Raw genomic sequence first — 22,196 nt, forward strand, 5'->3', positions numbered from 1 at the left:
ATAACATAATCCAACCATTTTAGACAAGAATAAGGAAAGAAAAATGAAAAAGAGAGGACAGTATACAAGTGTATATACCTGGAAGCACCGTCAACCAAGCACTTTGAAAGGAGATCCCAATAGAATTACCCGCCAAGCACGTATACTTCCCAGCATCTTCAAATGTTACATTGGGCAAGTAGAGAACTTCTATCTCCTTATCAGTGGTGTTAACACCTGCGGTCTGGGAGAAGAGAAGAGGAGGAAGAAGAAAGTAGAAAAAGACAACAGAGAGTGGTGAAGAGAGGAGGGGGAATGAAAGAGGATGACAGGTCACACAGAAAGACGGAGGACAGAGGGAGAGAAAGAAAAAATATGAGACCCACAACACCAAGAGAGAAATAAGAGGAGCTGGATGGCGTCCATCATGGGGTTCCCATCTAGAGCAAAGGATTTTGGGAGTTTCCATGGATGAGCAGGAGGAGGCTTCATAAACAAATACACAGATAAAGCCCAGTATGCCACGAAAACATGGGAAAATGTCAGAAAACACCATAAATAAATATCCAAAAGTTTCCCATCACCAACAGAACCTGCTAATACAGAACAGTCCAGTCCACACATTAGACTGGGCACATGCACAAACACAGAGAGCATGGAAAGCACTGAGCTGCAACACCATACACCGTCTTGACACAGCTCGCAGGGCAGAAATGGGATGTGAACAATTGTTAAGAGGAGACAAAGCAAGGCGCTAGCTGTGACAGTTTCAGTGTCTGGGTATGCAGGTCTGAGCAGTGCTTCCATGGCTGCACCAGTCTCAGCAGCTAAAACACAAGGGTCTGATATTAGGGGAGAGAAGGTCTGTAAGCCCCAGGATCACCAAGAGACCACCAGCAGGACCATCACAGGACAGTAGGTCAAGGGTGAAACCCTGGAAACCACACCAGTAGAGAGGGAGGGTAGGTGGGGTCAGGTCTCAAGGGTTACCTGGGATGACAGTCAGCCAGCCCGACTGGCTGGCCTCCCCTATATAATTGGAGACTTTACAAATATACTCTCCAGCATCGTCCTCCGTCACGTTGGTTAGGGTGAGGACCTCCACATCTGAGCTGTTAATGCCTGAACGCTGCAATCCACACATACACAAACTTAGACATCAACATGTAAAAATCGAATGTGTAGAACAAACATAGAACAAACATCATGACTACAGCTACTGTATATGGATCTGCGGGAGAAAGAACAGAGGAGGAATCATCAGCCTTAGTTCAAAAGTGAAGAAACACAGTAAAATGATTGGTTCCTTATACGAGCTCCAAAATTCATCTGAAATACCTGCAATCGCTGGGGAAACACCAAGAAAATAAAGAGGAAAGGACTTGCTTCTAATCAAGAGAATAAAACCGAAAAGAGGAGTTGTCAGAATGTACCTTTAGCACTCGTACGTAGGGGTCCCCCTCCGGGGTCTGGCTGCTCCCGTTCTGAGTAATGTGTTTCAACCACTGGATGTGAGGCTGGGCATCACTGTAGACCTTGCAGACAAAGCGGGCGTCCTCTCCGACGTGTACAGTGGTGTTGGCCGGTAGACCAGCCTGGAGAATGGGCCGGTGAGGAGATCGTTCTGTTGAGAGTGAGGGGAATGATAGTTTTAGGCAGCTTGTTTAAGAAGTTCATTTCTCACATATCGAATCGTTGTCGGACAGGGAACTGTTCCAAAAACTCTTTTCTTTTAGAATCTTGTAGTTGTAGCTGAACTTTTCAGGATGTGGTGTGATAGTTTATCTTCACAAAAGCAGAAACAGCCCAGCACCCCTGACAGTTAAAATCATGACTGTACTGCCTTTTTCTTATCTAGGAAAAATTTAAAGGTTTCACACAAAACAAAGAGAAGCGGTGGAGGCGTTTATCTCTAAAAGATAAAGAAGTGAAGGAGGTGGAGGGGGCTTTTCATAAAGTGGGGTGTACATACTGCATGGCTTAAGCAAAATAATACGCCTGTCTTGGAAAGTGAAACACCTTCGTAGCACCACCATGTCTCCAGCTATCTACATTCTTTTACCAGCAAACATTTGGCCAGCGAATCTAAACAGAGCGAGACCTGATGAACAATGCCCCCTTTCAAGCATCAGTCTGCCTGCACCAGCACACTGAGGAGCCCACCAGCCCCCACACTGACAGCAAAAATACGCTGCCACCACACACACATACACACACACACACACACACACACACACACACACACACACACACGCACAAAATGACATCACTCGACCTGGGGCACTGCACTGGCTTTCCAAAACAAAGCCTTAAGGTTAAATGCAGTGAATTCATTTGAGCATGTTTAAGGTGGGGGGGGGGGGGGGGGGGGGGGGGTGGAACGGTGAGGCTGTGTGATGAAGGGAAGGGAGAGGGTTTAATAAAGAGGACTAAAGAAGAGAAAAAGAACTAGAGGGTGAGTGAAGGGGAGGAAAGCAATCAAAAGATGGAGAGTGCAGAAACTAGGAGGCCGAGACTTCTTCCATATGTCCGCCTGCCTTTCCTCCTCCTCCATCTTTATAAAATCTATCAGATCAGATGATTCCCACCCCTCCTTCCTCTCTCACCATCTCCCTCCTCTTCCTGCACATTCCTTGGTTTGATTTGTTTATTGTCTCTCTTTCTTTCCCCGTTTTTGTTTCTCTCCTCCGTCTTTCACAAGCTCTCTTTCACCCTCTCGATCTTTCCCAAGCAGAAAGGATGATAAACTTAAATCTAATACTGTCACCTTACACTCTTTGTCAAAGCTACAGAACAGAGATCTGGCATGATATATATAATCACTAAAAAAGGGGAAAAAAAACGTCAACTTTTAAAATTGTGGAGATAAACTCAAACAATCATGCAGAGAGAGACATGTTGTCAAGCTGCCATTAGATCTGCCACAAGTTAAAGGTTCATTCTAGCCTTCATTACAGCTGATCAAGATTATAGCTGGAGTATTCAGAGCTGGAGAGCTGACAACTGAGACCAAATGACTAAATGGGTATGTGGTTTGAGAATACAGGCCATGTGATTATGGAGAAACCCAAAAATAATAAAGTTTGTAGAGCAAATTCAACTTAGAAGAGGGAAGTGGGAAGGGAAGTAAGGTGTGTGTGTGTGTGTATGTGTGTGTGTGTGTGTGTGTGTGTGTGTGTGTGTGTGTGTGAGGGTGTGTGTGTGTGTGTGTGTGTGTGTGTGCACAGCCTTTATGTCCCATTGACCACACACATGAAAGAAGTGGATGTCATGAAGGAAGATGGGAAGATGAATTGAGGGGGGAAAAAAAGATATTAAAAACTTAGCTATGTTGTCCTCTGAAGAAAAAACTAACACTTCCTGGTTATGACTTCCATGTATCAAATTAAATCAAAGTGCAGACCCTGTGGTGAATTAAAAACTCAATCCTTTTAGCTTTGGAGTCGTTAGTAGAGGAATTTGATGGCAGCGGTGGTGGGATAGAAACAGAAATAAGGGTGAAGAGATGGGCCAGGGGCATTCCATGGTGTCCCATGCGAGACCAATGAACTCTGGGTGACCTGGCGGCTTGGGACACTGGGCTCTAAGGGTCAGGGAGGGGCAGGAAGAGCGCAGCATGGCACCGGATAGCATGGCACTACCAACAAAGTGCTGCATGGTCACTGGGTGCCACAGTTCTAACTACAAATGCCAATGTCCATTTTGACTCCTCATTTGTGTCTACTTGTCATGTGTGTCTGCTTGCAGATGTCCAACTGTGGCCCTTTCTCCGGAGGCCAGTTTGAACCAGAAAAGGCTGGCTCCTCTTAGTTTTAATGGTTCATCCTGCAGATCATTTGAGCAAAGAAATCTGATAACAGCCATTTCTGTCTGTTTCCTTTTTTCATTACAGTAGGTCTGCTGAGGGCAATGGTGACAACACTGACACACAGAGCGATCAGTGGCCTCTAAATGTTCTTTTGCGAATCAAAATGCTGCAGCTGCATGTCTGCCTGTGGATTATTGACCAGGCTTGAGAAGAATAACTGCGTCTGTATAGTGGTTCCAGTGAAGCCAAAGGAGGGATTAAGGGAAAAGTTGCTGAACACTCTCACATGAGCATGCATGCACACACTGATCAACTATTTTTATTCTGCTCGCCCTGTTGTCCCCACTCTTTATCGATTCTGCAAACGGAGCAGAAAAACACTCTGCTTTCTGTGCTCCAAAGGTTAAAGTGAGGGGTTGACTGAGTTGGGTCTGAACTCACTGCAGTAGTGCTGAGGCCAGCACTCTGTATCCTCAGGGAGAGACACTAAATGATCATCTGCTACCGGTTTAACTCCCCATCATACCTGAGCTGACCTTAAAGGGTCAGATAAACCAAATTACACACACAAACATATTTTTCCACTTACCCCTTGTGGTATTAAATCAGTCAGTTTTTTTCTGTTTGTATTTGACTAGCCAAGGCTGTCATGAAAAACTACAGTGGAAAAACTGAACAACAACGCTTTTTTTCCTCAAACAGAGTCTCTGTCGCTCAGGATATTCAACATGCTTCATTTTCAGCCATTTTCTTAGAAAATATTTCTTCAATCAAAAGAATTTTTTTGTGAAATTGTCCTTTAAAAAGAGCTTATTTTAGTCTGCCCAGATTTAAGATGGCTGTGTTTTCTTGAAGGATAAAAAACTATAAAGACATTGACATGATCACAGTCTGGTGTGATAGACTGAGTATTTGACTGGAGCCAGTCTCACAAAGACAGTTTACGTCTGACTCGCTGTCATAAATACACAGTAGCATCATAATAGAAATTAATCATTATTATATAATTGAATGAAATCTATATTAAATTTGTTGACACATGGCTCAGTAGCTTCCACACACTTGGCAGAGATCCTTGACCTGCACCTGCATCCACAGTGCACCTGGCCAATCAAACAGCACACATGCACTATTCTACTGTAAGAACTCTTCCCTCCACTTCCACCGCCCAGTCCATCCCTCTGCTCCTCCTTTACTGCCCTCGCAGGTGTGCTCTGAGTCCACTGCACTCACCTACTACGTCCAGGGTGTAGGTGTGGTTGATGGATCCAAACTCGTTTTCCACCAGGCAGGTGTAGTTGCCCTTGTCAGATGGTACCACGCTCTCCATGATCAGGGTCCAGTGCTGGCTACGCACCTGGGAACGACACACAGGAGTTTCTTGTTGAGAGTGCACAGAAACACGCACACAAACACACACACTCACTAATAACACACACCAATAAATGGAATGAGAAAATGAGAAAAAGGAAAAAAGAAATGACGGCGCTGCTAGGAGAAATTTCCCAATTTCTTTAACGTGATTCATTTCCAGTCGTTTCATTGAATTAATATATAACTGGGTATAATTATTTACAAAGGTAAAGAAGAAACTGACACAACTTCCCCAACTAATTCTTTTATCTTAAGCAGTAAATCCCACCCTTCTAGTCAAAGCTGTTTCACACGGTTCTTCATAATTGGTAAAAGTAGTTTTGTCTGTGTGTGGAATTAACATGTGTGAGCTAACAATAGTGTTTCCGTCTCCAGACTGAAGGGAGACTGTAGCGTCTGCTTGTACAGGCCTACATTTCACACAATGGAGAGATTATGCCACAGGGTTGGGCTCAGGTACAGCTTTTGTCCAACACTTGTTGACAAAAAGAGAGAGGTGAGTTGCACGCAGTGTATCTGACAGCTTAAATATATCATTTCCATCACATCGTGGCTGTTTTTTTTTTCTGTGTGTGTTTCCTCATAAACCGTCAGTCTATAACCAGGAAGCTCAGATTCTTTCAACATCACTGGATTAGTTCATAAATTAATTTCATAACTGTCTGTTTAAACTCAATCAGGAGGCCTCCAGCATTTACGGTAAATGTTGCTTGTTTTGAGAGACGAGAGAAATTTAGCAGCAAAATAACTAAACTGCAGTCCAAATAAATTCGGTCACAGGGGAGGAATTCTTCGCATTTCGACTACTTGTTAGCTGTTTTCAGGCTTTTTACACACAGAAATAAAACAGCCTCACATGCTTCACTTTCCCATGACATACAGTTTCAGGTATTTCCAGCGCATATAAATTAACTTGGATCATTTAGTTCCCAAAATGGGACTGATGTGAGAAAAACCTTCACAAGTTAAACATAGCTCTTTTCTGCTGGAAACACTCTGCTTACAGAGCTGTACTCATTTAACATGGAAGTAAAGCGATGACCACTGAATTATTCTGGTCCTCCTTCCAGTCAGTACGGAACACACTGGAGGAGTTTGTTCATAATTTTAAGTTGAAGTTAGATTGGTTTTCTTTATGCCGAAAGTGTAAACAGACTTCTGAGCTGCACAGCACATCAAAATCCTTTAAACTTCAACCAGCTGGGGAATACACATTTCACAATAGAATCACATCCTGGACTCACATACTAGTCTTCAGCCAAAGCCAGTGGGACCAGTTCTCCCTGATTGAGTTACCTCAGCAACTCATTTCAACCCTGACGCTACCTACTTGCTCTATACATTACTGTCTGGGGGCATTTAACCCTTACGTCCTGGCTTAGGTTTCTAATTGTTGAGGGTAAAGAACCATTTCAAGTTACAGTGAGAGGTTCTGCAAAGTATCCTGGTGAGAGGAGGTGCACGGATGAGCAATTCCAATTTCACACCAAACCCTGCCCTCGTTTCCTCAGTCTACTCTCCTCCCGTCACTCCACTGAAGGGTGGAAAAGAGGTGAAAGGACAGTCAGACAGTGACTGCAAGAAGGAGGCTTGATATCTCTTCTAAATGCACTCACAAAATAGCCAGAAGTACTGTCGCTCGCACACAAGGCAGGATAATGCAAAAGAAGGCAGTGAGTTGACATTTGCAATAAAAAATATAATGTATTACTGTTTACCCTACCTTATACCCTCCCATACGGTCCTCCTGGCGGAAAGGCCTGCTGTTTTTAAGCCAGCTCAGCTTGGGCTTGGGGTTGCCTCCTGCAGCACAGCGGAACTTGACTGTGTTGGCAGCTGGCACCGCATGCAGCTTCTTCTCCATCTTTGATGACGAGATCCAATATGGCGCGCCTGCAACCAGGGAACAGTTGGTGTTCAGTTAGGGTGAGATTTCATAATCATGTCCTGCAGCATTAACAGTTTGGCTTGAGGGACTTGGCCTGGCTAAGGCAGACATCCATGGAAGCGTGCCTGAAAAGGAGCCAAGCCTGAACCCTTCCTAACACTCCTGGGGACCCCTTCCCCACCCCCCACTGCCCCCAACACCACTGACTGACTCCACACTCACAGAGTTAAATAAAAAACACACACTTTCCCCTGTAAGCTCACTGGGGTGTTGCAGAGGGGTGAAAAAAAAAAAAATCAGCTCCTAGAGGGGAATGTGCCTGGGCGTTGCCAAGAGGGTAACTAGACCATCACATTCAATTTCATCTCATTCCACTTAGCAGCTTTTTTTCCTCCCTCCACTTCCTCCAATTACCATAGTTCCCCTGTTTATCTGCCCGTCACTTGGATAGATATGGATGGCAAGGCCAGGGATGCTTATCACCCCTGGAAAATCATTATGTGCCATCAGGGGAGAAAATGAATGTCACGTTTACCAAAGGATTTCAGAGTTCTCCACAGAAACTATAGTCCAGATTTGATCAAACTATCACCTTTTCTCATAATGAAATTTGTCACCTTTCTCAAGTTTTGTCCATTCCCTGGTTCCCTTCTCTTATTTTCTCCTAATTTCTGAGTCTCAGTCAGCTGGATTCTCCTCCGAGCCCCCAACCCGCCCTTTCTCTCTGCACCTGGGAGTGTGATTGCCTAAGCAGATGGGGCTCAGAGGGGAAGAGAAAGTCAAACAACAATCCAAACGGTCCACACCATTACTTCCTCTCTGCATAACAGAAGTACAAGCAAGACAGGGAATGTCCACAGATAAAACCACTACTGATTTTAGTATGACCCTCAGGCATAAGTTTATGTCCCAGGAGACTATTTCCTTCAAACGCCACCATAACCCCCCCCCCCCACTCTGCTCCCTGCCTGTCCAATCTGCCAACTATCAGACACCTCCCATAATTTTCTCTGGAACGCACAATCGGACAAGTCACGCATGCTTGGATAGTAAAGTCAGTAAACAGTGCTCTTCCTTCCTGAATGAATGCATATGGTAAGCTCTCAAACTAGAATCATTCATCTCTCCTTTCTTCTTCCTCCTCACTCTCACTATCTTCACCTCTCAGCCCTCTCCATTCACTTTCCCTGTCATCACACTTTCCCTTCAGACAGAGACCGATTAGGTGGAGACCGTCTCCAAAACAACGTCTGACCCCTAACTGCCAGGCAGGTCAGAGGATGAGGCTGGGACATGAAAGGTGAGCGGTGCTGTTTCCCATGCCCTCTATGCGAAGGGGCAGCACTTCAAACGAGATGACCCTCAGACCTCTCTCCAGATGAAGCCAAACTTTCATTGGCCAGGAACTCCAGCCACCCCCAAAGTGCATCCGGATCCCCACTCAAGGCTGTTTATCCTAAGATGGCCTGGGGTGAGCTGAGGTTATCTTACTCCTGCACCATGAGTCAAAATTCTTCATCTGTTTAAGTTCCACTGGAGAGCTAAATCCACCAGCATCCCAAAGGAGTTTCTCTGCACGTCCCTTATGTTGACACTTTTTCCTGACAGCATTGGAGTTATAAAAGCTGCAGATGATGTTAAATATCGATTACTGAATGTGCAACAGTCCAGGAACATTGTTGAGGGAGAATAATGTTTGAACAGAGCTGACAATTCTTTAGCTCTAATTGCAACTTAGTTTAAATATTGCAAGATCCAGCTTGTCTCAGTTAAATATGTCACAACACATCATCACATCATTCAAATAGCTTGAAAACAAAAATAATAGAATTCCAATGCATGTTAATGTAATGAGTCTGCTGCATGAAGCAGATGGAGTAAACAGCTTTTCAGGGCCTTCAAGGTGTTTTTTTAAATATATGAAATTTTTCCTAACATTGTCTGTGCAGCTTTAACTAAACATGAAGAAATAATGAGTGATGACGTAAAAATATTGAGTAAAGTCCTCAGCTGGACAGGAAATTAGAACTTCAACAGGACTGAACAAAGAAAATAAAGTTACAAGTGGCTCTTGAACTTCATCATGACTTCAGTGATACCATTCTGCATACATCCACCCACCCTCACCCTACCTAAGCCTAATCTGTCCTTTGAAGATCCTTGTAGAGACTCTTTTATGTCTCCTCCAATAACACCACTGACTGCCGATGCTGGACAAACGCTTTGGACTCTTTCCCTTTTCAACTTTTTCCCCTCACGGCTTATGTTGTTCAAATCAAAATGATGTGTTTTTCAGTGGCCTGATGCCCAAGCCATTCTGAGTGCTCAAGAAGAAAAAAAAAAAAGCCATGAATATAAAGCTACGCCCCACACTGTCCACTCTCATTCTCTCCCACGCTTACATGCATCCTCCTCTCTCGCTCCAGCCCGAGGCCCGAGGCCAAGGCTCCACACCATGGTCAGAGAAGTGCTGGTACTGACCCAGCAACACCTCCCTTTTCCCTTACCCTGCTCCACTCTTCCCCCTTTTAATAATAATCTCAGTTTTGAATTTTCAGAAACACACGCAGCGAGAAAATGCGACTGCACTGCCAGGACAGCTTTCCCTTTGTTTTCAAACAGCTTATTACTACCAGAGCGGCTGGATCTTTTCCCTCTCCCCCAATTTTTTCCTCTCGTTGAGTTCCTTTCTCTCCCCCATATTTAATGTATTTCAGGCAATTACAGTCAGCCCAGAAGTGGAGGAGGAGGACTCATGGTGAGACACAATGCGTGCGGAGAATTTTAACAAGATGTGGAAGCCCTCGTCATTCCTTCGGCCTCCTTTTAGTGCGAGTGTGTGTGTATATGTAAATGCATATGTGTGCACATGGCTATGTAAACACATCACTACCCCAGATACTCAAACTTGAGTAAAACTTTCTCTTTCTCTCTCTCTCTCTCTCTCTTTCACACACACACACACACACACACACACACACACACACACACAGTCCCTTCAGGTGGGTAACTAGGCCCACATGGGCGTCTTTCATAATGGATGAGCCCAGCTGACTGGCTCCAGGAAGCCTGACTACCTGAGAGATACTAGCTAAAGAAATGTCAAGAATGTCTGTATTCCCTGGAGCATCTAACCTGGTAGTCATATACTCACACACCACACAGCACATATCTCACAGTACAGGCCTAAACAGCAACGCTAAGGTGCAGAATAGCAGAGATGTGGCTGCAGGACAGAGCTGACATGAGTTTTTGTGTTACTAACATCTGTCTCCTCCAGATCCCAAAAGAATAAAGGCCATCCACTCTCCCTCTTGCTTTTCTGATGTGAGAGATATGCTGCTTTAAAATGCTGCTTGTTTCATCTTTTGACCAAAATGTGTGTCAGTATGACAACTCTGATGGTTTCATTTAAATCCTACCCATGACATACACATCATATTAGAAAACCATCACAAGATGATGACCATATAAAGTGAAGGCACGATATGGCTGCACATTTCTTTTATCTTAGCATCCAGGGGCTAACAAAAAATTTTTACATTTAACAAACACAGAAAATGACTGTGGAGAGAAAGCAAGATAAGATCAGTGCATCCACAGTCTTCTACTGTCTGCCTAATGTGTCTTGTTCAGTGGTGCCTAATCTATGGGTGTCAGTGAAGAAGCGTTTTGCATCACAACGCGTTCATCCTCCTTTCGTTCCTCCCATACTCACTTATCTGCTCTCCATCTGCCCCAGTGTCCTCCGATCGCTCTGTATCGTCCTCGTCATCCCCCGACGAGATGGCATCTGCACAGAGTAACCACGGTTACTGCCGCCCTTTCACAACCCATACACACACACATACAGTATTTCATGCAGAAATGTTCATGCATTCAAGTTCTTGAAATTTGCAGGTTTGTAAAGGCGAAAGTGGGACCATTGCCTGATAAGCCAGATCATTGTAGTTTTACACACACACACACACACACACACACACACACACACACACACACACAAAGACTGCAGTATCGTTGAGAAAGGACAACTTCATCCCTAAACACACCTGCTCCATGGCCACTTCTTGGACACAACCATTTCTGTCGCATCCTGACCTGTCCTCCTCCCTGACTCACCTGTGACATTCACTATGAAGCAGACCGTGTCTTTGCCCACACTGGTGCAGGCGTACAGGCCCGAATCCTTGGGCGTGGCATCACGAATCTGCAGCACCTCCTGCTCTATCAGCGTGCGGTTGTTGGTGCCCAGAGAGCTGCCATCTTTGGTCCAGGTGATGGTCCCCGTCGCTGGCAGAGGGCAGCTCAGCTTCAGCACCTCCCCCGGGTGCACTGAGCACACCGTGGGCTTAGAAATTTGGTATTTGCTCGATGCCTCTGCAGAGCGAATGGGGGGGAGGAGGGGGAGGAAGTTGAAGGGGGGAGAAAGGAGGGAAAGAACAGATTGGAGGAGGAAGAGGGTGCACAAGAAGGAGGAAAGAGATGTGGGAGAGGAAAGAAACAAGCCATAGTATAAGAACCAAAAACACCATATAACCCCCAATGGATGCACTTCAATCATTTTATGCAGGAGGAGCAATACAGAGAAGAGGAGGCCCAGTTTTTTACACCAGCATGTTGTTACCACAAACTCCCAGTCACTCATTTGAAATGGAGCCCTTAGAAAATATCACTGTTTAATGTGCAATGAGATGAGCACTTACAGAGCATGCAGTTACAGCCAGAGCAGTGTGTGTAAAAAAGAAAAAAAAACTGATGCTTTGCGAGCAGGTGAGAATTGGACATCACTCTCTTGACAGACAACCACCCTCCCCACAACCACCCCTCCCTTTTACCACAGATGCCAAGCAGCCAGTGTGTGTAGGTGAGTAGGAGGAGTACAGGCAGATCTCTTCAGTGTAAAAAAGGGTAATAAACCTGAGCACGTCTGCCCATCAGAAAGAAAAGCAGCCAGAAAGGTCCAGGACAGAAGCAGTTGTCAGACAGGGGAAGGGAGAGAGGGAGGGGTGGGGGCTCTTTTTTTTTTGTCTTTTCTCTGGCTTTGACTCTGCACCTGAGCTTCAAAAACCTTGACCTGGCTGCAGCCTGACTCTTCTGTTTTCCATCTCTCTCTTCTTTTTTCTCTTTCATAACATGGCCATGGAGGATCTACAACCCCTGCACAGGATCCGACAGCCAAGACAGAGAGCAAGAAACTCCACACGACTCCAAAGTGCATAAAACCTTCGTTCTGGGAGAAAATCCAAGTCCGCCAGTGAGTGCATGTGTGTACACCGTGTCTTCTGACTTGTACAACTGCACAGAGTGAACGGGGTGAATCTAAGTGAATTCTGACAGTCCATAGCTAAGATAGCACTTCTACATCAGGACGAATTTTATCCGTATCCATGCAAACTCTCAACCGTGGCTGTTGAGTAAAAGGGGGAGAACCTGCCTGAAATACAGGTTGTCTTTTCACATATATAGCAAAGCCAATTCCAGTCCCCCAGAGGCACTTGCAAATTTTTAACCCACACACAAACACACAATTTCATGCAGAAATGTGTACATTCCCTCTGCTCGAATGCAGGTGGATCTCTACACTCCTTGCAACCATTCACTGTCAAGAAAAAAAAAACTGGAAGAAATTAAAAGGAAGTTTTCCTTTCAGCTGAATGCAAAAATGTCCAACACTGTTTTCTTTAGGGGGAACTGAAGAAAAAAGAGGGATACAAAATATTTGAGGGGGAAAGCAGCAACAATGGAAAAACATACAAAAAAAGCCATTTTGAAGGTACATGTAAGTTGTTAGACTAAAGGCTGATAGGTGTAATTACAGAGGCAGAGGCACTCCCAGCTTATCCTGTACCTCAGCACACCTTTTCAACAACAACAGCCCCCCCCCCCCCCCCCGCCACCCATTATAGGTCCTGTGTTGTGTTTTAAATGTGAAGTATGCTCACAGGAAGGGAAAGTCACACCACCACAAGCCAGTGGTCGAGGCATGTGTGCATACCTCTAAATATTCCCCGGGGGAAAGCAGACACACACAGGTACAGTTCCTGTATTGTCTTTTTTCTCTCTCTTTCCTTCAATCCGGAAATAATTTACCCCTCCCTCGCCACCCCAATCTGAGTGTGTGGTCTGATAAGAGGCGGAGCTCTGGTGCTGATTGATGGGCGCTGTCTCCGCTACCTTTTACAACATAGTTTTCCACACTGGAGGCCTTTGCTTTGACATTATTACTGGCTCCAGCTTTTCCATTACTGTTTAATTTAGGGTTTTTGAGATTTGGAGATGTCGTAACTACCAGGACACAAAGCAGTGTAAGTATCTGCTCGGAAGCTTGCAGGCATGGAAAACCTCGACACAGGAGGGCCTTTAAATGAGGCTGACATAGCAAAGCAACACCTGGAACATACATACACACATACACACACACACAGGCTGCACGGTGTGTCAGCACACTGAAGAGAAAGGGAGGGCAGTAAGGTGCTTCAGTGAAAGATAATACTCATAAAGTACAAGAGGACGTCTGGTGGGAAAGGAGAGATGTAGGGAGGGAAAATAAGTTTAAACAAAAGGAAGGGAAAGGAGAAAATGAAAAGAAACTTCTCCAAATGGTGTGTCTGATTAAAGAAAGCATGCACGTGTTAGTTCTGCCTCCATCATTTTCTTATCTCTCCTGTGCCCATCTGTCCCTCTCCATCAACTCCTCGTCCTCCTGCTGCTGCCCTTTCATTTCACTCTTTCAACTCCCCTTCCACCTTTGTCTTCTCCACCCCCCTTCCCACACATCCCTATTCCCACTCCCATCCCGCTGACCCTGCTGACCTAACCCTGACCCTTCACAAACCTGTTGACACCTCCAGCATGCCTGATTGTTCATGGGAACCTGTGTCATGTAAGCAAACACACACACAGACGGTGAGAAGAGGAACCTTGCACACACACTGAAAATACAGATGTGGAGTTGCATGATAAAAAACGCATGTATCACACATACACCAGAAAACACAGGTCTGGATACCCACTCACACACTCCTTGCCCCACTTGATGAGTTTAAAACAGTCCAGGGACACATCCTGAGTTGAAAAACTTCACTGCAGATTTTTCGTATCTGCAAAGTTTCATCCCCCTCTGCACCACAGGAGGGGGCGGGAGCCTCTCTATCTCACACACACACACACACACACACACACACACTTGATTTCAATCAAACAACCCTCTCCTCTTTCCTCCCTCCTATTATTTTTGCCCCTCATCTCCCGAAGCACATCTCCATTTCAAAACCCATCTCTCTCTTTTTCTCTGATAGCTATTACAAGCATCCATCAGGTGTGATAGATTCAGGCTGCCCACTCTTCTTCCTAATTCTCACCATCTTCACTGGGAATAATAACTGTCTGCGGCAAAATGCAGCAAGCAATTCTCACCAATGTCTCCTTGACGTCTGTCTTTCTGTCTGTCAAATCTGCAAGAGCCGAACAGCAAAGTGGTGGGGGCGGAGTTTACAATAGCCCTGGAGTTTTTCTTACGTAAATGATCGTATGAATTTACTTCTGCAGTGAGGCTCATTCTGCTGCAAGCCTATTCTGCCATCTCCTCCCTGTCGTGTTCCGCACAATGGGATAGGTGGACTAAATGTAATGACTGCCATCTCCAAGACACGTACGCAGCATGCATTCAGACCAACAGACACACACACGCACACACACACACACACACACACACACACACACACACACACACACACACTGCCAAATCACATTATCTCTGCAGCCCTTCTTATCCTTCCTTTCTTCCTCTCCTCTTTCCTCTGTGTCCTCCTCACGTAGCCAAATCCCAGGACTTTTCTCCCCTTTTTTTTGCCTCTCCCTCTTTTCTGGTGTCCTTTGACATTCAAATTCCCTCCCTGGCTTTTTTTTTTTATTCTTACAAAGGAGCAGCTCCATCAACTGGCTCCTCCTGGCGTCCATGGCAACAGACCCTATAGTTCACCCACCACTTCACCCTTCATCGAGGCATCCCCTGAACCCTTCCTGACCCCTTTAACCCCTGGGCTACCCCTTATCTCCGAAACCCTTCCTTAGACTGAAACTCTAATGACCAGAGAAGAGCTACCATCAACCTTGCTAGAGCAAAACTGAGAACTTAATATTAAAACTGCTTAATGTATACACTTGAGCTGCAACTAACTGAACAAATGAACAAATACAAATAACCATCACAGCTTCCCAGAGCTCAGGCTGATATCTACACATTTCTTAATTTGTTCAGCCAACTCTGCAAAACCAAACATATTCAGTTTACAGCCGTGAAAACACAAAAAAAATAACAAATCCTCACGCTGCAGAAAATGGAACCTGGAAACATCCATAAATCAAATCAATTGATTATTAATTCACCTTTAAGGTTTAAGTGTTTTGTGCAAAGCACATTTACAATATAAGCAGTACTTCATTCTAGTCAAGTGGGCAGGCATGAGGCCAGGTGCTTTGCATGAATGAAACAGAGCTAATGCAGGAATCAAATGTGTCATCAGCTCTGTCATCCAAAGAACCACTACTCTAAAAAATATACACATCACATCCGACATTGTCTATTTAAAATGCACCCTAATTAAAAATGGTCAGAAATGCACAGGTTCAAGAAGTTTAACGACAACTTCTCAAATTCTTTTCAAAGTTTTGTTTGCTTTAATTTGGATTTGATGTCACAATTGTTTCATTGGAGCTCTAGTTTCATAGTTTCTGTGTGTGTGTGTGTGTGTGTGTGTGTGTGTGTGTGTGTGTGTGTGTGTGTGTGTTTTTCATGTTTTTCACTGTTTCCTCAATCATCCTGCAGTCTCAGATTCTTCTGTTCCCATACAACTGACATGCGACTGAGACCTGAGGCACAAGCTGGCACAAGCAACAGCTCTTCTCAGCCTCTTATCAGACAGGTGTGAGATTGAGCGGTGGAGTGACAAGGTATTTTCTGGCACATCAGCCAAGACAAATAACAGTCCACAAATGCACACACACACACACTCACACTCACTCACACTCACACTCTCACTCTTAACAACCAACACACTCAAACATTCAAGATTAACAGCAGCTCATAAAAGTCGTTGTGTGAAGGCCATATATTCAGCCTAACTGCCCCCCCCCCCCCCCCCCCCCCTTCAGTACCCCACACTGCGTTTGTTTAGAGTTCAGTCCCACTGCCATTGCCATGGTCTCACACACACACACACACACACACACACAGACGCATTCAATGTCATTAACCAGCCAGCTGACACTTTTATACTTTTACAACTGTACTCCTACTGTGTAGATAGCACAGTGTTACACAAATGTAATATGCCCGCAACTCCTACATATTCCCACCATCACACACAGGAACGCACACTGACATCCATGTACTAAGTGTCTGCTGAACACTGTGATCTTAATTAGCAGTCTGGATTTATCATGACTGTTAATTTAAAAAAGCCAGTCTATGAGTTTAACAAAAACTATGTCTTCTAATAAATAAGGTACTGCATACTGTTAGAAAGAAAAGAAAATGAGCAAATCATGCAACAGGTAAATATATAAATACACACTTTCACTGATAGGCATCCAACCTTTCTTTGTGTCTATCAGAGCGTATCAGAGCGACATAATGTAACTGCTATTTAACACTCTATTGCTATTCTGAAGTGGTTGTCTCCGTGCTGATCGGAGCATTTTTTTGGCAGAGGTTACAGGAAAGTACAGCCAAGCCATGAGCTGATGTTTGTCAGCTGCACTCACATTTAGCCTGCGTTCCTCTGTGTGTGGTGCCACATTTACTCAACATTGTATGCAAAAAGGAGCCTGAACCAACCACACAGCAGAGAATGCCAATGTGAGCGATACAAGTACACGCACACCTCCTGCTTTTGGTACCATTGTTATCCACCTCAATCAGAGTATTTTAATCACTGTGCAAACGGAGAGCGCCCGGACAAGGTAAACACTCCCATAGATACTGAAGTGGCTCCGGGGGCAACAATAGGCCTGTTGTGGAGGCTTTCACCAACACGCTTGCTCTACTTCTACTGTTACAGCAGCGACAGGTAAATAAACTAGCAAGGCCACCAGGGGTGTAGGCGTGGGCTCTACAAAGACAGCATTGATATGCAGTCTGATGAATCTACAGCAATTACTGCACCCACACACACAGGCAGCGGTGTGACCGAGGCTGCAGGGCTGAGAGGGGAGGAGGGGGTGGAAATCCTAAACATCTCAGTAAGGGAGTGTTATTACGACAGAGAAAGACAGGTCCAGCCAATACGTCGCCCTAACATGTGCAGTATGCCCTGCAGGTGACACCAGTGCAGTGCATCAGGAGCAGTGAACAGAAGGAGATCGCAACCAACTGGAGCTGAGAACACACTGATTCCACTGCACAGAGCGCCCGTAAAAAAAAAAAAAAATCTGTTTGCCATGTGGAGCAGAAAAACCGACTCTAGATCAAATATGGGGACCAGTTTCTCTGTGCCCTGTTGATCCAAATCATGTGACCCCCTCCTCCCAGGTCTAGCCACTTAATCTCCAGTCACATGACTTCATTGCTGCGCAGCACTATGTAATCTCTCCATCTAAAGGAGAAGTCAAATATGCACAAATCCTCTTAGAACTTTCCTGAAGGATTGTGTAACTCTGGAAAAGTCTCCATCGTCTCTGTGGCCATGTAGCATCCAGGACATGTGGGGCTCTGAACCCACCAGCTTGGAGCCAAACAGTCTCAGACATAACACCATAAACAACAACCTGAGAGGAGAGCTTAGGCAGCCTCATCAAGAAGATAAAAACCATATCTGACCTCTAGGGCAAAGGGCAAGAGAAGGTAATATGTGTGTGGCGACAGAAGGAGATGGGGGAGGTGGCTTAAAAATGTGATGCTCTCTTCTTGGCCTAAGTTACAATTAGCATGTTGATTAAAGCCTGGGAACAAAAGCCTTTGGAATGTGAGTTACCATCCATCACAACAACTAATTAGCTAGACTAGACTCTGAGACTGCAGCAAGAGAATATGGAGAAGCCTCAAAAATAAAAAAAATAAAAAGATGGCCAAAAAAGCTACAGGAGATAGCCTTTCACAAAGGTTTTTTTGTGCCAGTAAAAGTTTGGCTTTAAAATATTTAAATTAACAAACAACATAAAATGGGCTGTGGGCTTTCATGACTCAAAGGAGCAAAGCAAAACTCAGAACTGTATCCAAATTCCTCCCTTTCCTTCTGTCTTTGCGGTTCTTGCATTCAAGCAGGCCACAAGAGGTGCCAGCATCAACGCTGTTCCACCAGCCATCACAGCTCTGCCTTGTCCTCCCATACAGGCTCACAAACCTGGCTTAAACACTCTTTAACTACCACAGGCGTCAACAAGGTAAATAACACAAGAAAGTGTGAATCACACACCTCAGTGAGGAAAACAAGACACTCGCCATGCTGAGGTTAGTTGTTTCCCTGCTGTTTATGTGTTTATAGCAAACCCCAGAATCTTATGTGATGCCATTTATTCTGCTTGTTAGAGGGTTGGTGCAGTTTAAATGAATGTTTCCTGAAAGAAAGGTGGCGTACTATCTTATACTTATGCAGAGAAAAAGTCATTCCCATGTTATTTCATTACTAAACTATCTTCTAATGGGTGAAAGTGTAAAAATCTTAAATTTCCTCATTTTCCTAGAGTCCCATCTGGGATTTTTCTCCACTGACATTAAGTTAGGTAACCACAATAACACTATGGACAGGATTCAAAATGTAATATATCATTTAAGGCTATGAAGTCATTTTTTAATAGGGAAACAAACTTGACAAGCCTATACCTACTTTCCAAAAACCTAAACACAAACCCCCTCTTTTGTTTCTTCCCCCAGGCTCTTCTCTTCTGTCCCTTCCCACCTCTCTCCGTTGCTTGCTGCTTACCTTCAGGTTCCAGAGTGGCCTCCTCCTCCTTGGTGGCGGTGAGGGGTGGCCTGGCCACGCTGACAGTCAGCAGGGACAGCAGGACGGCAGCCAGCAGCCAGGCCCAAGAGGCCATCCCGTTAGTGGGGGCCAGCGCTCCCCATACCCCCCTTCTCCACCTCCCCCTGGACACTGATCCCATCTGAGGGGGTCCGCCCAACCATCAACTGCTGCCGGGTCGGCCTGTCACTCACTGGAATTCACCCAATCACCTGGGCTGAAAGGTGAGGGAAAGAGAGAGAGAAGGATATTTGTGAATGAAGAGGTAGATGCATGAAAAGAAAGGTGGAAAGAAAAGAAACAAGTCTCAACCTTAGTGTGGAATAATTACTTGTCTCAGCACTTTTTTTTTCTTTGACTAATTTTTTTTTTTGACAAAGTGAGACAGAAAAGTGAGACAGCAGCAGAGACAGGGTGTTTCAAAATGCTGTCCAACAAGCCATGCCACAGACATACCGAAGCTGTGAGGCACCAGCAGCCAACAAACAACCACCCTGGATCCAACCTTTGTTTGCTACTGTAATTATGTGCATTCAAATATGCTTTAGAGAAACCAATTAAGACCCATTGCAGCTCAGTAAGTCTTAATATTCAGTCTAACCAGTTTGATGCCGCCAGGAGTCACACAGCCACAACACAGTTCAAAGATCAGACCTTCTCTACATGTATGAAGTTGTAATCTCACATAAACGTGGGAAATTCTCATACTCCAGCATGATCTCCTATATCTTTCTCCCAAATTAATACTAAAGTCTAGTCTGAGATAAGGATTCACACTATGCTTTGAAAACGTAGCTCAGTTTATTACCATGCGCAACAGATGCGCAAAACTTGTTGCCCCCGCTGGCGCATTAGTGCTAATTGTATTCTAAGGGGCTCTAATTGCGTTTCTGTGACTTGATTATGAAGCGAGTGAAGCTTTAATTGAAATGCAATATTGGGACAAACGCACAGGAGTCGGTTCAGGCGCACATCTGCGGCTGAACCGCTCTGAGGTGTCTCTGGAGCTTCGGAGAAGTCACGCTTCCCTGCGCTCCTTCTGCTTCCAGCTGGACGTATCGATTAGATTTACCCGCAGACACCACGCGCGTCATGTCCCGAGCCCGACGACACGCACACTGACTTATGCCGAATCCACGGACACACAGACAGTAGACGTGCACGTGACGGGTTCATCAGTGAATTCATTTTAATCCTCTGAGTGAATGCACCGGTTTGATTTAGCAATTAAAACAACATCTCCGCACAGTGACAGCTCAGACACATGAATTATTGATTCTGAATTCATCCTAAGCCAATGACGACAATGTCTACAACTCAGGCAGGACGATCAGAGAGCAGAATTCCTTTGGTTTTAGATCATTTCAGCGTCTAAAACACAATAAAAGTAAAGAAAATCTTGCTGCAGTTATCAAAAATAACCAAACAGGTAAAATAAATAAATAAATAAAATCTAAGACAACACAAAACTAAGCAGAAAGTGGTTGAAAACACTGATATATTTTTTCCTCTTCATTACAAAACTCGTTTACCATGTTGCTGCCGACATGACATTTGGACTCTGGGGGACTTTGCTCCGTACGCGGCCGCAGCCTTCATTTAAACTCAAGGCTTTGAATGAAATTTCTTGGCGCTGACTGAATTCCTATTGAAATTCAAATCAGTTGGCTTTTCCACAATGGGGGCCTCATTTGGAGCTGCTCGGTGATTTAGGGCTCCGGCACCAAGCAGTGAAAAAACAACTGCGGTCACGGGATAATTGGCACCATAAATGCAATGTAGAAAATTAAGCAAAGTAATAAATAACCAGGACACTTGTTAATGGGTCCTAAAGTGATGAGGCAACGCGCTGTTACAGCTCCTCTAAACTAAACAAGGACAGATTCAACTATGAGGCTGCGTAATGAAGAGCTGATAGAAAACAATTACATGCAAACTCGGCGCAGTGTTTGGTTTTGCAAACGTGGGGAAATAAACTTTTTTGGTGAACTTTGCATATTTTCTTACATCTTGGATCTAAAAGAAAATCTCGGTTAGAAAAGTGAAAATTCAACTTAAAACCTTCTCGTGTTTGTCATGCAACAGTGAAAAAGAAAAAAAAAAACTAGTGCAAAACGCGCCCGTATTGTCACGTAGCCTCTTTGTCATGACAGCAGAAATTTTGACAGATGAGATTGTGAAGAAGCTCTAGAAGTGTGCCAGCTGCGTTTTTACGCTCAGCTCCAAAACACTTACCAGGGAGGACTAAAATCGTGGAAGTCTCTGTTTTGGCATGCACGGATAAGGGAGGAGAAGAGCATGAGCTGAATCCAGAGGGAGGAATGTCTCCAACTCCACAATGCACCACAAATCTGCGAGGCGCTGCCTTATTTTTCCGCGTACTATTCCACAATCAGCCGGCATCGACTCAGCTCGGAGGACATATTCCACACACGACAGGCAGCGAGGTCCAGTGCCATGCAAAGAAATCCGACTTTATGCGCGTTATCCTTCGAAAACAGCTCGACAAACCATACTGCTGTCCCCTCCGAAACTTTCCTCCCCGTCACCAAGTTTCTTCTGGGGCGCAAAACATGCCCAGTGTTCCTGTGCAGCGCACTTGTCAACTAAACAGAAAGTTTGCAGCTACTTCGGAGGTGGAGCAGGTTTTAAAATGTACAAGCGAAGAGCTGTCCAATGCAAAATGTCATAAAATCCATCAGCGTGTGTTCCCCCTGCTGAAAATGAGATTCTTTCGCGTCTCCTTCTCTTCTTCTGCCCACAGTCCTCGCACTGTTTCTCAGACGCTTTGTCAGGTTTACTAGTTTTTTTCTCCTCCTTACGTCTCCACACACTACTGCCCTCCTCCTTCACTCCAGTGGGTGTCAACCCCCTCCCTCCACCCACCCCCTCGCCGTAAGCACCCCCGGTGTAATTCGAGCCGCTTCCTGGCCGCAGTGCCTTTGGGCCCTGCCTCCCTCCGACTTCTGCAGCGCTGCCTGCTTTCCCTGCGCTCTGCTCGCTCAAACCGGGACCAGTGCGAAGGCTCCTGCTCCGCTCCGGAGCTGTCAGGCCGCAGCAACTACGCCCCTCAGTGGCCAAGGCCTGATATCTGTGGGAGGAGACGCACATAACACACACACACACACACACACGCACACACACGCACGCACGCACACTCACAGGCACACATGTTGCAGTGACTAAG

General features: G+C 45.1%; 1 protein-coding gene across 6 annotated transcripts in view; it reads right to left on the reverse strand.

Annotated features, from left to right (window-relative positions):
* The window catches only part of fgfr2 (fibroblast growth factor receptor 2), a 36,295-nt gene extending 14,460 nt beyond the window's left edge, over positions 1 to 21,835 (reverse strand). The window contains exons 1-8 of one of the 6 annotated variants that reach the window (XM_026308613.1): positions 21,245 to 21,834; positions 18,971 to 19,226; positions 11,169 to 11,426; positions 10,768 to 10,842; positions 6,885 to 7,054; positions 5,021 to 5,144; positions 1,413 to 1,603; positions 79 to 223 (exon numbers count right to left, since the gene is read on the reverse strand). In XM_026308613.1, the coding sequence (XP_026164398.1) occupies positions 79 to 223; positions 1,413 to 1,603; positions 5,021 to 5,144; positions 6,885 to 7,054; positions 10,768 to 10,842; positions 11,169 to 11,426; positions 18,971 to 19,151 (1,144 nt within the window). In that variant the 5' untranslated portion in view covers positions 19,152 to 19,226; positions 21,245 to 21,834. Of the gene's footprint in view, positions 1 to 78; positions 224 to 969; positions 1,109 to 1,412; positions 1,604 to 5,020; positions 5,145 to 6,884; positions 7,055 to 10,767; positions 10,843 to 11,168; positions 11,427 to 18,970; positions 19,227 to 21,244 lie in introns of all 6 variants that reach the window. The other 5 variants (XM_026308614.1, XM_026308615.1, XM_026308616.1 and 2 more) reach the window with 5 other exon arrangements.
* Positions 21,836 to 22,196: the final 361 nt, after the last annotated feature.

This window comes from Mastacembelus armatus, chromosome 15, assembly GCF_900324485.2.
Source record: "Mastacembelus armatus chromosome 15, fMasArm1.2, whole genome shotgun sequence".
In the NCBI taxonomy this organism is placed as follows: Eukaryota; Metazoa; Chordata; class Actinopteri; order Synbranchiformes; family Mastacembelidae; genus Mastacembelus; species Mastacembelus armatus.